General features: G+C 35.9%; 3 protein-coding genes across 3 annotated transcripts in view; 2 read left to right on the top strand and 1 right to left on the bottom strand.

The window, feature by feature from the left end:
- LOC124369504 (flotillin-2) overlaps positions 1 to 17,381 on the bottom strand; it is a 428,795-nt gene that overhangs the window by 96,286 nt on the left and 315,128 nt on the right. The gene's annotated exons all lie outside the window — the stretch shown is intronic.
- On the top strand, positions 3,428 to 4,914 carry LOC124369503 (glucose dehydrogenase [FAD, quinone]-like). The gene is given in 2 exon segments (XM_046827517.1): positions 3,428 to 4,334; positions 4,336 to 4,914. Coding segments are annotated over 2 exon segments (1,404 nt in total). The 5' UTR covers positions 3,428 to 3,503; the 3' UTR covers positions 4,909 to 4,914.
- LOC124369498 (glucose dehydrogenase [FAD, quinone]-like) lies at positions 8,076 to 15,840 on the top strand. Its single transcript, XM_046827513.1, has 2 exons — positions 8,076 to 8,204; positions 13,598 to 15,840. Exon 2 carries the CDS (start codon positions 13,598 to 13,600, stop codon positions 15,488 to 15,490), a length of 1,893 nt encoding a protein of 630 aa, XP_046683469.1. The 5' UTR covers positions 8,076 to 8,204; the 3' UTR covers positions 15,491 to 15,840.

Genomic DNA, 17,381 nt, shown 5'->3' with positions numbered 1-17,381 from the left:
AAAGAAGAAAGGCATGTGTAGTATAGCAACAGTCGGTAACACTAAAAGAGCACTACCCACTCCACGATTGTAATCTGCAGTATACTTGACCCATCGATGTGCTATTTCGAATGTATATTTTGCTATTTAGGCGCAATGTATGTGTATATTGTCTCATTCAATCAGTCTATCATTTGAAAACTATAACTAAGAAAATAATACAAGCTATTAAAATGTTAGGTAAGGAGAACAGCGAATTTGAAGAGGTATTCAAAGCGGTAAAGTACAAATTATGCTGCTGTTAAACTCGCCAGAAAGCTGCAAATTATGTCAGTCTAGTCCCGGTTGCAACATTACAAAATAATCAAAATAAGAAGTCTATTCTATTTTTATTTGATTCTCACGATATGCGTTTTTATTAAGAATAAAATTAATATAACCGAGAAGCTGATTGTTATTAACCCACTGCAGAGATAAATGTTTTGGTTTACATTTCACAACATCTGAATATATTAGAAACAAGGAGAAGAGTTTTATCTAGGTAACTTATAGCATATGATTATATATCAATTGATTAGTAGCTCTTCTTTTGGGGGAAAAATATTATACAAGAAAACTATTACATAAACAATTTTAAATTTACTCCATAAGGCCTTTCGACAGCAACGACACACTCATAAAGTTTTAATCTATACAAGTGGTTTTTCTGTAGATGAAATTTGAAAACAATATGAATAAAGTTGGACACAAAACCAACTCTTATGGTACTCCGATTGTATAATCGTTTCTAGAGAGTAACATTTCGGTTAGACTTAGAAGATTAAAAATCAATATGGTAATAAATTAAAATATATGTATATATATATATATATATATATATATATATATATATATATATATATGAAAGTATATGTCACAATGCGTTAACACGAAATATAATAACTACGTATACCTGTAAGAGCACAAGTTTGAAATTTTCAGATTTCGAAAGTAATGGAACAACACACAATGTACTGAAAAGTTGGGGTTTATTCGGTTATTAAGTGTTTCAAGTTATCAACGTTTCTCTATAAATAAAAAACCCTCCTACCTCGTATAAAACAAGAAATGGACTATTTAAAAAATTAGAGTATTGAAAACGTTCTGTTTAGGGTTAATTTACTTTCGACAGGCTGCAGAAAAATTAAGATAAGGCAAGCATAGCTTAGGGTTGATTAAATTTTGAAAACGGAACAATATATGAAAGTATTTAAAAAATAAACAATAATAATAACTCCATACATACATAAAATCTATGTACCGATACAAGATATGCAAATAACAATGTACTGTAAAACTTGGCCGTTGTCATTGACGCATCAAGTCCAATTGTAACATGATGCAGTTACTGTATACTGTGTCATTAAGCAGATTCACGTAAGTCAAAAGCTACCAAGGCTTGCACAGAACTGTAACAGATACTTGACTATTTAAGTTGTAAGCAAATGTTCGCACACACGTTATTATAGAAGTTTCATTTACTTATCCTGAAGGTCTTTAGTCATGTTGTAGAATTTTGAGAGCTAGTGCTTGTACAGACTGATTTCTAGACATTGCAAAGTTAAAAGAAACCAGTAATATACAAACTAGTAAATTTAGGAAGATAGTAACGTGCAGCAATAGAGTAGCATAGTAAAGATTGTTAATTTAAAAGTTCATGAGGAGTAATGATGCTGCAGGTTCGGTGATGGCGGGTCGGTTGAGCGAGCAAGATGACTGGAGGGTGTTGCTTCTGGAAGCTGGGTCAGAAGAGCCAACCACTTCTTCAATACCCGCCTTCGCGGTCAAAGCCATCGGCACCGATCTCGATTGGAAGTTCAAGACTGAACCTCAGCGGGGGGCTTGTGGAAAGACCGGCGGAGTCTGCAGCTGGCCGCGGGGGAAAATGCTGGGAGGTACTGGCGCAATGACAGGTATGTACGAACATTTAACATCCGTTTTTATTTTTATCAGACAATGTAATATAAATGTAATGGATTTTTAAAACTTTGATAGTTGGGCCTAAAACCAGTGAATTGTTAAGGATTACATACATCAAAATAGGTAATGAAATTTTTAATATAAAAACTGAATTAAAAACAATAATTCCTAGGATTCAACGTAAGTTTGCTACTAAAGGTCTGTCGAAGGTCTCTGAATTATTTTCCTTCGACTGTGTTTTAGTGGAAAGAATTCTTATAAACTGGATTATATAAAACATTAATATCAACTGTTTATATTTTGAGCTGGATAGAGAAAATTCAGTATACTTGAAGCATGTATTTGAAAACAAAATGATAAACAAAGCAGCAGTTAAAGATTGAAATGGGGTATAAATAAATGCATTTTTAATCACTGGATTTAGAAGTAAGCTGTTCTTAATGTGGGAACTTAAGTTATAGCGTACTAATACCATCTGGATGTACTTACGAATAACTGGCAAACGTTTAAGTGAGAAGTATTTTGATCATTTGCAGCGTACCTGAAACAATTTGTAATGTTAGTGAATCATATATGATATTCAGTCATTATGTATAATAGCTAGTGATTTTGGTTAAAGTGTTTAATAATGCTCTATTTATCACTTTATCCAGTCATTACACATGTTATCTCACTGAAATCGATAAAAATTATTAATTATGTTTTATTTATTACTTTATCGGTACTTGTTAATTAGAAAGGGAAATGTATAATTATTTATCTGGGCAAATGGAAATATACTATTAGGTTAGATTATAAGTAGGTGTCTGCATTGTTGTACGGTAGCGTTTACTTGGTCTGAGCTTAAATTGAGGTACTAACTCGAGGGATGTTTTTGTTTTTTCCGTGCGCCTGGCCAGGAGCATTTCCGATCGGCACTTTCCCGTGCTAATATCACGTTAGATGATTTGGTACGACAACTACCGACCATAAATGATACTCCTGGCTACATGGGACGCATTTCTGGCTCAAAAAAAAAATACATTCCTCGAGATAGTGCCTCAATTCAAGCTCGGATCACGTAAGCGTATCCTTCAAAATATCTTGTTAATGTGATTACTTTCCAACTATTATTACTTTAACCAATTCGGTTTAGCTATTATGAGTAATTGCGGGTTAAAGTCCTTAATTTATCACTGTGACTAGTGAATTTGGTTATTACGCACAATAACCAGACATGATACATAATGTTATTAGTATTAATTAATCAAAATTACTAATAACATATACGAAAGAATGCTTAAATTAATTAGAACGGCTTAATAACTTTTGGTGATTTAAGTTCGAATAGTAACAATCAGAACAAAAAAATCACTAAAAATCAGATTGACGAAAAAGAGTAAAACATAAATTGATGTACAAGATGTCTAACAGTTCTATTTTCGCAGAATATTATTTTTACTTTTAATTCTTTCCTCTGTGAGAATTGTTTGGGCTGTGATAAACTAATTATAATAAATAAAACTTCTAGAAAAATCAAACCTCTGAAGTTTGTTTTAGAATATTTTATTATTCCATTTTTAGGCATGATGTATACCAGAGGACATAAACAGCTCTTCGACGACTGGGCGGCAGCAGGAAATGCTGGGTGGAGCTACAAGGAGGTGTTGCCTTACTTCATTAGAGCGGAGAATAACAAAAACCCAGAGCTTGTGGAGAAGGAGTACCACGGATACCAGGGACCACTAACTGTACAGAGGTTCTCTCACAAGCCTGCATTCGTAGACACCATCTTAGCAGCGGCGGCCGAGCTGGGATATCACCAGACAGACCTCAACGGACACAACCAGACGGGATTCGCTGTGGCACAAATGATGGTGGACGGCGGTCTACGTGCTAGCACCGCGCGCATGTATGTCAGGGCCAACAAGAAGAGGAAAAACCTGGTAGTGAAGATAAATTCGCAAGTGACCAGAATCGTCATTGATCCCATGGCAAAGAGGGCGAAGGCGGTCGAGTTCATTGACTCTACGGGGCGAAGACAAACAGTGATAGCCAAGAGGGAAATAATTCTATCGGCAGGAGCCGTGGGCTCACCCCACCTCCTTCTACTGTCGGGCGTGGGACCTAAAGCGGTGCTGAAGAAATTTCAAATCCCTGTAGTACAAAATCTTCCTGTCGGTCAGAATCTACACAACCACGTTGCCACAGGATTGAGATTTTCCATAGACGACGATGACAGAAGAACGTTGACCATGAACGCTCTCCAGAGGTTCCTCGACAACCGTGAGGGTCCCTTAGCCAGTACCGGAATTACACAGGTGACCGGGTTTATACAGAGCAAATACGCGGCAGGGGACATGCCGGATATCCAGGTGTTCTTCGACGGGTTCTCGGCCGGCTGTTCGGAGACCGGCAAAAGACGAAGAATGTTCGAACGGTAAGGTGGCAACCACTTGCGGGAAACGCCACATAAATATCCGGCCTACCAACATCCTCGCGAGAAGCAAGGGGCATCTCACGTTGAAGAGTAAAGACCCATTAGAGGCTCCTGCGATATATCCTAACTACTTAACGGAAGAAATAGACGTCAAGGTGTTGATAGAAGGGCTTAAATTTATTTTGAGACTGGTTGAAACTTCGGCCTTAAAAAAGTGGGGGATAGAGATGGATAGGACACCCGCGGCTGGCTGTGGACACCTCGACTTCGCCTCCGACCGATACTGGGAGTGTATTATAAGAGAGCACACTGGTCCTGAGAACCACCCGGCAGGATCTTGCAGAATGGGACCTGTGGGTGATTCCCAAGCTGTTGTGGACCCGGAGTTGAGAGTCCACGGCGTTACCAACCTCCGAGTAGTGGACGCATCCGTATTCCCTCTGGTGCCCAACGCCAACCCTGTGGCCGGGATCATCATGACTGCGGAAAAGGGAGCGGACATGATCCGTGCGGCCTGGAGTGCTCCTGGAGCTGGTAAGAAGGGCGCTTGAACACGTTAACTGACCCCACACAAAAGACTCGAGTATAAATGAATTACTTATTGAAATTCTACACTGACTGGAAAAACAAAAATAAATTCTTAACTTAATGTGTATGTGTATTTCATTTGATTGCCTTCATACGATACACTCAAGCGATTATTTGAAAACTATTAATACGACGTGAAAATTAAAAAAATTCAGATTTAATCGGCCTGCACGTGTTAAATTTACAATAATATAGAACCCGGAATATTAGACGCAAACAAGAATAATTACAAATATTCACAATGTACCAATTACAACTATTCAGTAGAACTGTTTTTAAGAACCTTTAGATATAGCTATAAATTAGAAATGTATGTGCTATGTTTAATTTGTTTAACTATTTTTAGTTTTTTTTTTTTTTTTAAGACCTTTAAGGACCTTTTTAGCTCCTCTTTTGGGGACCTTACCGTTGGTTCAGAGAGGGATTCTTGGCCCTCCCTTCGTCTGGTTAAAATAAGACATCTTTAGTTTACTTTATATTTCGAAACCATAGGTTTCATCACCATGCGACACCAAAAATAATTATTTGTATAATGTTTATAATAATAATGTAAATAATATTGAAGTATATATGGTGTAAGCATTAAGATTTGGATATATATTAGCCAGTATAAATATTTATGTAGATTTACTTTTCTTACAAAAGGAGAAAAAGCGCAATTAAGTTTTCAATAAGGCTCTCTTCATTATTAATTAGATTTCATGTACTTATATTTAAATAGAATGATTCCCAAGCTTCAAGTGAATTGTTTTTGTAACTTATTTCATTAATTCAAGATTTTTGTTGTTTTTGCATGTCTTGATTGCGTTTGGTAATAGGAGACATTTCTGTTCTTCAATATTTTACGTCGGCATTTTTTCTTGTTTGCCAATGTAACATTTCTATAATTATAGAATTTTATTTTCATAAACTCATAGAGTGAATACTAAAAAACACATTTAAAATGGGAGCCTAGTCATTATTGACTGGTTTTCTTCAGACATAATTCTTTGCACTGCACTAACTGGCCTGAAAATTTTACTCAGTCGGTTTACTTTGAATCAATAAGAAATATGAATTCTCGTGGTTATGAATGGCGATTGTTAGAGCTACTCTTGTTTGAAAGGGTTATAAATAATAAAGGAACTGCTAATTAGTGCAAAATGCACCTTATCAAAATTATACTATGCACATTAACATTTTGTTAGTATGCCAAAGACTATGAATGGCGATTGTTAGAACTACTCTTGTTTGAAAGGGTTAAATAATAAAGGAACTGCTCATTAGTGCAAAATGCACCTTATCAAAATTATACTATGCACATTAACATTGTGTTAGTATGCCAAAGACTACGAATGGCGATTGTTAGAACTACTCTTGTTAGAAAGGGTTAAATAATAAAGGAATTGCTCATTAGTGCAAAATACACCTTCTCAAAATTATACTATTCACATTAACATTGTGTCAGTATGCCAAAGACTTCAAACTGTGATAACGAAATGAGGCTTTAAGATAAATACACAAAATTAATGTTTAGATAGATTTCGCAAAATAATTAATAATACATAAATAAATAATTATCGGTTATTTCTCATAGGATTCTTTTCTTGACTAGGATTATCCATCAAAATACTATAGCTACATTATATACAAAGAATGTTAGTTCAGTTCATAAGTATTTTAGGTATTAAAACATATCAAATAATATTTTAGAGAACAATATACTAAATTTGGAAGTATTTATAAAAATTAAACAATCTATTCAATTGAGTAATATACTAAGATTTGAACAGGCGATTTTCAAGTTAAACTTAACAAAATTATCTTTAAAATGAGATATCTTCCATAGCGCAACGATTAAGTCGTGTAACAGTGCATGAGATTTGACATTGTTATTAGGGGAAAAGAACTCACGATGGTTTCACTACAGCCAAAATGTTATAACTGTACATTGTATACTTCATATATTACATAAATAGAAAACTGTGCCATGTTATTTTAACATGAATTGGCTAACAAAGCGTACCTACATGGAGTCGTAGTTATTAGTGAACTATTGAATGTAACCAGCATAACCACTTGGCCTACACTAGTGTTATTGTTCCTTGGTTCAGTGAGACGAATCTGTCCGGCTTGAGCTTTACTCTCTCAAAGAAAGAGATATACACTTTGTCCCGCACGTAGCATGTGTTCCTGGTCTACAAACTAGAGAATAGTATTCTCTACGCTACACCTTTCCCTTTTATAGCTCATTTCATTGCATTTATACGGCCTAGAAGACAATCATATAAACCAAGGAATAAAATACCTATCGTGGAATACATTTAATTAATCGAAGCAACTTCTACTCGGGGAGAAACTGACTTATTCATTATACACTTGATACTAATAAAGTGGAATAGTTAAATTTTAAAACAATATTAAGCCTTATTCACTTATAGCTCTAAACAATGTCCAAAAATAGTTAAACAATTACAACTAAAAATGGATTAAATGGTAATAATTAATTAAAGTAATAACTTTTCGAAGAAAATGCAATAAGCTTTTAAATGTGTTGGAAGAAAAAGATTTATAATTTGAATAATATGTTTTCTATTATTTTTCGTACTTAAAGAATATGAGGCAATTTGTATTAAAAAAGTAGCATGGAAATATATTTAGAGTTAATATTTGCTTAAATGATGTAAGAATAATCATTAACATCGTAAAAATATTTCCTTGGCAAGAGCAAAGAGAGAATTCGATTGGTCTGTAAGAATGCTATGTGATGGAGAATTTACAAACATAATATCTTATAAGTTAGATTTTCTCTAGAAATACTACTTGAATTTTGTACAAATATACTTTAAATAACCGATTTAATAATATCAACAATGCATATCGTGCTCGATACTTGAACTCGTATTATACTGCCTACAACCAAACAATATCACCACGAAACTATAAAACAGTCACATATGTCGACTTCAAAACTGTATATAAATTAACATCAGATACAAGTGAGAGATGAATCTCATCAGCGAGGCCTGTCGCCTAAAATGAGTAGATCAACACAAAGCCACGGACCGGGTAATGTGGTAAACCTCACACCGCGTAAGGTGAGCCAGGGATCGCACTATAAGATGAGACCATAATATGATTAGTGTCAATATCAATATCGAGGTCATCAGCTGTCCTGTCTGACAGGACACTCGCGCTAGTCCCTCAGAAACACCGGCCACACACACCGAGTTGTGTGTCCATGGCTCGATCCATCTTCGTGTACTTTTAAAATATCACCGTAAGTAATACTGACAATATTTTACTTTAATTATGACACCCGTGAACAATGTTATTGTATTTATTACACAGGTTTAGTCCACTTCTTAGTTCAGCTGAAAACAGATAAATAATAAAAAATCACATAATTACCCAATATAAATAAATTTATTTAAATTAAAGCTGAATTGAAAGGTAGAAGATAGTAATGACTGTAGGTGTTTGATTTTCTTTTTAGAAATTTAAACGTACATGTGTACAAAAAATCCAAACGTAGTAATGTGTAGGAATTAAAAATACTTATCTAGCAATATATATATATATATATATATATATATATATATATATATTCTTGTGTGTTACTTGTGTTCTTGTTTACAACCAATTGGACATAAAGCCACAGGTAAGTGATCTCGGTTCAAAATAATACCGAAAAACGTAAACTTACCTGTAAAAAACTGTAAAAAATTGTTAAAATATTTAACAATTTAGAGACTTAACCTCGAGTATAACTTTGGCATTTACAATGCACATATGGGGTTTTTAAAGACAACACGAGATGCAAGTGATAAACCACAGAAAGGTCAATTTAATTATTCTAAGTGTTGCCCAGTAAAACAGGTTGTTGTGGTCAATTAGTACCATATATCCATTTCGTTAGTTAAAAAATATCCAACTAATACAACAAATATTGTGTTAAAAAATGTTAGTACAGAAAACAAAATTTCTAGTTCTTTAGATTTAAAATTATGATTCAATTGCAAAATTTTGCAGTACATTCAGTATATTAACTATCCGTAATTGACAGGTCACTGTTGTGGCCATTCACTATAAATTATAAATAATGCCAATAATAAGTGTAATTGGCCTAATGTATCAATTAGCACAACTTGGAGACAAATGTGATTTAAGCTTGCTGCTTTATAGCGTGGGTCAAACTGGAAAGTTATAGTCTTTTATTACAAAATAAATAAAAAACTAATGTATCATTGTATTTCGTTGATGGAACAATGATACCATTTAATTTTGCTGCTGGCATTCAGTGGCCTTTTATCGAAACATTAATTTAATATTATAACTAATACTTGATAATGATAATAAATCATAATAACAAAACTACTGTTGTTTTCTTAAAGTTTTATTTGTAGTCTTTAAGTGGTGTCCTAAATTTGTCACTAACTGTTTTGAGTTGTGAAAGAAAACCAAACCTATATGAGTAAAGTATTCTGGATGAGTTCTTTGTTGTACAAGTTTTACTTTTATAATTACAATTAGTTTAGTACTCAATCGGTGTATTAAGTTTAAAACAACCTAGTATTCATATCTTATTAACATCGTCCATAAAAACGAATTTTTCTACCAAGTGTATCAAATGTTCTGATATACTTTGCCGAAAAAAACATAAATAAACAAAAATAAATAAATAAAAAATATAAATATATATATACATACTGTATATATATATATATATATATATATATATATATATATATATATATATATTGATAAAATAACCGTAGTTAAGAAAACTCGTTTACAGCGTTCCCTCTCTGACATGTGGGCACTGAGTTGAGTAGGAAGTGAGCACACTATTGACAGCGCTGCAAAAATCTCAAGGATGAAAAACTCACGACGCGACGTGAAGTAGAACGCTGTGTGTGGGTTATTTTTAGTAGTCCGGGAGCATAGAGCCAATTTGCAGTGCATAAACATACAACCTAGTTTTTTCCTGAAATCAATAGAGAACTTTCTTATAAGTTATATAGTATAATAAAAGAATCCATCCCTACCAAACCTAGTTACGTAAATGATTTATTTGTTTACTACAAGAAATATCTCTATAAATTTCACGAAAAACTAGGTTATGTCCAATGCAAATTGGCTCTAGGCTTGCAAAACTATAATGATTTGCACGTTTACGTTGCCATTGGAGGTTACTTCCCTGTCAATACTGGTGAGCACTAATGTCCAAAATCTTTTAAAATAAATGTCAGGGAATTTTCTTGAAATCTTCCAAACTAGACCGTCTTTTTATTTATTTAAGAAACTACCATCATGACCGTTCTACAGTCAATGTAAATCCTCATCCGTGCAAACACTAAAAAATAGTTTCCAATCCTGATATAGTTTAAAAATGTAAATAATTTACCCAGTAAAGTGCACTTTACTGCAAGAATAAATACGCATATACTATCAATTGTTCTAAGAAAAAAGGGATGGATCAAAATCTAGAAAAGTCTACATCACAAGAACAATGGCGTATGAGTACTGCTACACAAATATTATTATTTAAAAGAGTATATATTGTCATGCGATCATGTTATAAAATTAGCAATCATGTGATGAACACAAGTTCCCTTTATTATTGCAGAGTTATACTTTTCCTGAACGATAAATTTCCGATAATAGTTTAATAAATAATATCTAAATTTAATAATCAAGAAACAGTCTAACGTGTCACGAAAATGTTAAATAATCTTAATATTTAAGAGTTAAAAAAACAACAAGACACGTTTTATTAAAATTGCAATTCAACTGACTATAATTAATATTGTATGACAAAACTTCAAAATTTCATTTTAACTATAACCATATCCGGACCGCATTCTAAAACAGACTTTTCTGAAACGATTATCTACTAGTTGTGTGTTTATATAGCTAGAATAAAAATTCATTCATTGAAATGCATTCTAATTATTTACATAATTCCATCAAACACCGTTAAACAAAGAAATGTAAAGGAAATATATACATTTTATAAGAACTTATCTCCTTATCACTAACTACGATTCAACAAAAGTTAACTAGTTCAATTGGTTCAATTAAGTCCATCATCTCCCCCTCCCCAGGAGACTTTGAACACAAAGCACGATCTGACTAAATCATCGCCAATCGACATCCACATCATACAACGACCGGAAAGTAGGAACCAGCTTAAAAACTAAAATACAAGTTGAAATTAAAATTGAAAATGTAGATGTATGTGCTGAGGATAGTAACACCAAATCTGAACTAATTTTGTCCAATACGTTTCTTGTTGAACTTGAAGACACAGGCAAAACTTAAGGCATTGTTATAGTTTGTATAACAAATATAGTTTTCTCTTGTGGCCAGTAAGTACTTCAAATGTAAATCGTCACTCTTTAAGAATTTGAATAAATTATTCCTACAACCAAATGCAATTATTATACACATTAAAAAATATAATAGACATATAATACACAGGATATAAGACATGGTAAGTCGGTTGAAGAAACTCTTTGATGGTGTTGAGTTAATAGTTTCAGTTGAAAGTTTCTAAATACGAAGTTTCTCCGGACGTTTTCAAAAGGAATCGGGCAGAATGTTAGGGGAAGTCACACTCGTACAGCACAGGTTTTTAATTGACCTGTATGATTATGATTAAGGACGAATTTCCTCCTGTACCTAGTGTTGTACGGTTGCCCATACCCAGTCTGAAAAATGTAGGTCTTACATTTCAGATATCCCATTCCACTGATTAGTCTTAATCTTTTTAGAATCATTATTACCTCTATTCGGATAGCTAGTATCTTCTAGAAGATTTAACAGAAAAGGTGTGAATCCAAAGAGGCACAGTATCCTATAGCATACTTCGCTTAAGTAAGCTCTGGAAGCTCGGGGTCCAGAGTTATTTACCAGAATATTAGGCCACAACAACACATCTCAGGTGTGTCACAACCAAGGGTTAGTATGCTGTTCATAAAATTGGTTTCACATCTCTTCCAGAATAAGCCTTACTGTTGATTTTATATTACGCCGATTTATGGGGGGCTTCAGGTTATAGAAGTTGGTACATAGATAAAACTTGTAATACACTGTATTTTCCTGATCCTATTACAGCTATTTCTGGTTTAATGGTTTAGTTTAGAGTCATAGGAATTTAGCGTGCTCAGGTTCAATCGATCTAAAACCAGATCATTGAGAAAACGGAATTGTTTTGTCAGGATGAGGGCAATAAAAGAATCGATGTCTTTATTCTTATTGACTATAACCAAAGCTGTATCATCAGCATTAATTACTATTTCGCAATGAGGTTTAAATTATCTTGGACATTACAAACAACATTGGTATCAGTATGGAGCCCTGAGGTACTCATTTGATCACTGTTACTCGTTCGGATTATACCTCCAAAAATGTGTTAATTGAATTCAATTTTAAACTCATATTTCGGTTCTGTTATATGTTTTTTTTCTAGTATGCTATCATACTCTGGAGTACACTGTTTTGCTGACTACACAGTATCGGAATTCGTACCAAGGTCAATCCCGTAGGAAAACGTCTGGGGATTTTCCATTCCGGGAAAATACGGACATAATATCATCCGATTCCCATGGACAGATGACAGGATACACGTAAGCAGAAGCTTACATGGGTAAAAGCTTGGCTAACCGTCGTGAGAAGTGTGAGTGAAATGAAGAAAGTGGACGTGCGTGGAACCAGTGCGCCGGTACACATGCAATATTGTCACACCGCACAAAAACTGCCGAGCGTAGTTATGGCGGGGGACAGGCCCGAAAATGTCTACCAGGTGATATAATCTTCAGTTACCGGTGTCTCAGACAATGGAATCAAATACTGTTCTTAAGGCCCGCCTCCTGCTCTCCCGCTGTAAAACAAAAACTGTCCAGTTTTGCGTTACATCACTTTGTTGTTTACATCGAACGTAATGAGATTTCAACAATTTGTACATAACAATCAAATTGTCGTAAACACAATGTCAAAAAGTAAAACTACGGTACATGTTGGTAGCTGATACAGATAAAAGATGACTTAAGTTATTTTTAGTTTTACATAACTTAATCATTTTTAGGAAGCTGTTAATTCTTTGTACGACTTTCCTGTAGTTTAAAGTTTATAAATATGTAAACGACATAGTACAGGTCCATATCGGATTTTATACAATAACTAATGGTTGTATTGGCAATGGCAAATCACTAACATTAAATACCTATGAACGATTACAATGTGGATAGGGAAAAGTGGAAACAGCGTCGTTTCTCAATACAATATTCCAGGCACATCGTTACCTTTATCTGTTTAATGTAAATAAAGATTAATATTTATAGTAAAAAGGCAGTTTATATGCAAGTATGTACATAGAAAAAATAACATACAAACTGTTGATAAAAATTTACTATCGACATCTTCCGATCTGACCATGTTGTCTGGGCCATTGGTGCTCTAATGTAGTTACTAAAATAAAATACAATAAAAGTAAAATTCAAAAAGGTTAGATAAATAAATACTTATCATGTCAGTCGTTTATGTGAGCGCCCTTGTTACAAGACATAATATATCCATTCTATACTATTCTCTCTCCCCACATTCACAGGTGTCCCAGTCAATTGAAGAGTTTCACTGTCTTATGTTTAATTGATTGTGTGGCTGTTGCAGATGGATTCCTATCCCAACCCCTGCCCGGAGTACTCGACCCAAGGGGCCACAGGACAGCTGTTCAGTGCGCTCGTGACCACACTAGTCGGCTCCTACTGTGCTCTCGGGGGCTCCCAGTACTACCCGGAGGACCGGGGTTACATATTTGACAGCGCTAGTGGACCCTTCGAATACGATTTCGTAGTAGTAGGTGCAGGATCCGCTGGATCTGTAATTGCCAACCGCCTAACAGAGATTCCGGACTGGAGAGTGCTGCTGCTGGAAGCCGGTTCCGATCCGATAGGTACCTCGGACATCCCAGGAGCGGCCTTTCTCATCCAGAAAGGAGAGCACGACTGGGGATACATCACGGAAAAAGATCCTGAAATTTGCGGGGGATTTACCAACGGCACTTGTTACTGGCCGAGGGGGAAAGGAATAGGAGGGTCTACGTTGATTAACTTCATGCTGTATGTCAGAGGGAATAAAAAAGACTACGAACACTGGAAGGCTCTAGGAAATACTGGATGGGGATATGAAGATGTCCTTCCGTACTTCAAGAAATCACAAGATATGAGAATGCCTCACTTGAAGAATAGCAAATACCATGGGAAAGGAGGTTATTTGAGTTTGGAAGACTTCCACGATCATTATTTTGACGGTTTATCAGATTCTATAGTGAAGGCAGGTGCAGAACTGGGGTTTGGACCCTCTGAAGATGCCAATGGCGATGTCCAATCCGGCTTTAACAACATTCCTGGAACTTTAAACCAAGGAGCGAGAATGAATATAGCTAGAGCTTTCCTGACTCCCATTAAAGACAGGGAAAACTTGCATGTCGTCAAGAAAGCCCATGTTACCAAGATTTTAATTGATGACGATAAGAGAGCGTACGGTATACAGTTTGTGAAAAATGGAAAGAAATACGAAATTCCTGTTAAAAAAGAAATAATTCTCTCGGCAGGTACTCTGAATTCACCACAAATTCTGATGTTATCTGGAATAGGTCCTAAGAGTCATTTGGAAGAACTAGGCATAAAGCTCGTTCAGGACTTGCAAGTAGGTAAAAACTTGCAAGATCATTTTATTTTCCTCGGAAATTCTTTCGCGACAAAGCCACTGCACCCCGAAGCAAAAGAACCTCTACTGGTATTCGACGACTTGTACGAGTACTTGACAAGAAGGACTGGACAGTTTTCCAAGGTGAGATTAGCAAACGTGGTAGCTTTCATCAGTACAAATGATAAAAACTACGCTGAAGACTATCCCGACATAGAATACCATCACATTTACTTCCCAGCAAACGATACAATAACTTTGAAACACGTGCTGATAATGTTCAACATGGACTGTGAGCTCGGAGAAGAGCTTTTGAGACTCAACACGGAGAAAGATTTGATGATCCAATTCCCCTTGCTTTTGAGGCCCAAGAGTCGTGGTCATCTTCTGCTGAAGAGTACGAATCCATTCGACAGTCCTAGACTATTTCCGGGATACCTGAAGCATAAAGAGGACGTGAAAACTGTTCTGGGTGCCGTACGCTTCACTCAGAGATTCATCAAGACCTCGGCGATGGAACCTCACAAACCGGAGATGCTGCGGGTACAGTATCGAGCCTGCTCACAGTTCCCCTACGATTCTGACGAGTACTGGGAGTGTGCCATGAGACAGGTCGGTACCACGTGCTACCACGTGACCGGAACGTGCAAGATGGGACCTGCGGAGGACCAGGGAGCTGTCGTCGACCCGAGTCTCAGAGTGCGAGGGGTCCGAGGGCTGCGGGTGGCCGACGCTTCCATCATGCCTAACGTGGTTAGTGGCAACACCAACGCCGCTACCATCATGATAGGGGAGAAAGCTGCTGATCTTATAAAAGAGAGTCATTTGGGACCATCGGGGCATACGGAACTCTGAGAAAGAGAGTGGCTTATAAAACACACCTTACTCATAAATATATTCGTAGCAATACATAATTTATATTAACTAGTTCGTAGATGACTAATAGCTAATGGATAAATTGTATAAACGTAATTGTCCATAGCTATACAAAGTAGAACTTCTTAAATCCAGCGAGTGCGTTTGTGAGGGGTTACGAGTTACATAATAGATAAACAGTCACAACGTTATTATGGTACTTATTCGGACTACGTGATAATATTATGTTTGAAAATGTATAGAGGTAATACATAGAAGTTTACACATTAGTCTGTTGTTTGTTTGTTATAAATTAAGTAACAATTGTAAAATACAACATTTAAAATTAATAATGACCCTCCCATTATTTATCCTTATTTAGTCCTTTTCCATAGGCCACAAGAATGTGCGAGCATCTTATCATCAGAATAAGAGGTTAGAGCTCAAGTGATTAAATCGCGTTTTTCAGATCAATATGTAGTAAAAATTGCAGGATGCAATAGTCACAAAAAATTGAATTTCTCAAAAATCTCATTTAAAAATTGCAATACATTTATTGATCTGCCAAACCATATCTGTCACATACTAATTGCTGAGCAGGTTACGTCAAACAGAATGTGCCATGCACGGGTGAACAACAATATAGACGTGTTGTAGTGTAGAACAAGTTGGCCAATTGAACCATTTCGTCAGCAGTTGCGCAAGGGAGTGCAATCTATTCAATTATACCAGTCCGTGCACTTTCCCCGAAATATTGATAAGGTGAAAAACGTTTGTTGTGTGGTGAAATTATTCACCGCGTCAGCGTCACGACTGGAAGGATCGCCGGCAACTGACATCCGTGTTCCGCTGTTCCGCGACAGGTTCACCGGACCGTTCCGTCCTCCTGCTTCTCGATCCTCACTGTCAGCACTGGACGATACGGTCTGAAAAGCCCTTAATCCAATTTGAAATATGTTCGTTTAGTGATCTTGTGAATCTAAAAACCAACTATATCACAGTGGTTTTATGTATGTATAATTTACAAAGCGCGATTTAACCCAATATGTACAATTACAGTGCAACGGAATAGATGTTTATCATAGATTATTCGTAATAACTTAAAACTCAATAAAAGTAGTTTGTACCCACATAACGTCTAAAGCAAATGTTTATGTTAGAATAAATAAAACCAATAAAACAGAAGACATTGATTTTTGTGTATGCCATACTTAGGACTAAGAATTTACCATTGCTCAAGTTATTTACAGGTGAGAACCAAACTTGTTTCTCAAATTTCATTAGCTGAAAACTCGCATTATAGTCCAAACTAGTAAACCTGTGATTTTTATAAGTTTAATACGAATTTCGGATAAATCATATTTTGCCCCAAGAAAATCTTTTAATCAGTTGTAAAATCTTTTTTTTAAAATTTAAACTCCCCCCCCCCCCCAAACAGTTTGATCTTAGTCGAAAGGTACCTGATCTCTTGGCTCGGTCGTGTGGCGTATGATATCGTCAGCCCGTAGGAGAAGGAAGTTCAACACGCAGATGGTCAGTTAGGGTAAAGCTCAGGCCACGCTCTATTTGATGTCAGAGTTCCTGGGGACTTTCCCCGGCCGGCCAGGAGCCCCGGTCCTGTAGCGGGTGACGGACTGGTGACTCGAGTGGGGGGCTGGGGACTTCGCCCTCACCGCTCGCCCCTCGGATCGGTACTGCACTGTCTATCTGGTACTCGCCGAGTGCACAACCTCGATATTCGCCACCCTCTCAGAGTCGTCTACAGTTCATTGTAAGTTTACCATGTAAACCTACGTAAAAAATACGTGACCTGGACATTAAGTTGCATTTCGTTCCCAGTCTATTTTAGATTTTAATTAACGAAGAGTGTTTCACATTTTTACCTACTGTA

This window comes from Homalodisca vitripennis, chromosome X (assembly GCF_021130785.1).
Source record: "Homalodisca vitripennis isolate AUS2020 chromosome X, UT_GWSS_2.1, whole genome shotgun sequence".
NCBI lineage: Eukaryota > Metazoa > Arthropoda > Insecta > Hemiptera > Cicadellidae > Homalodisca > Homalodisca vitripennis.
This window is presented reverse-complemented; position numbering and strand designations above follow the sequence as displayed.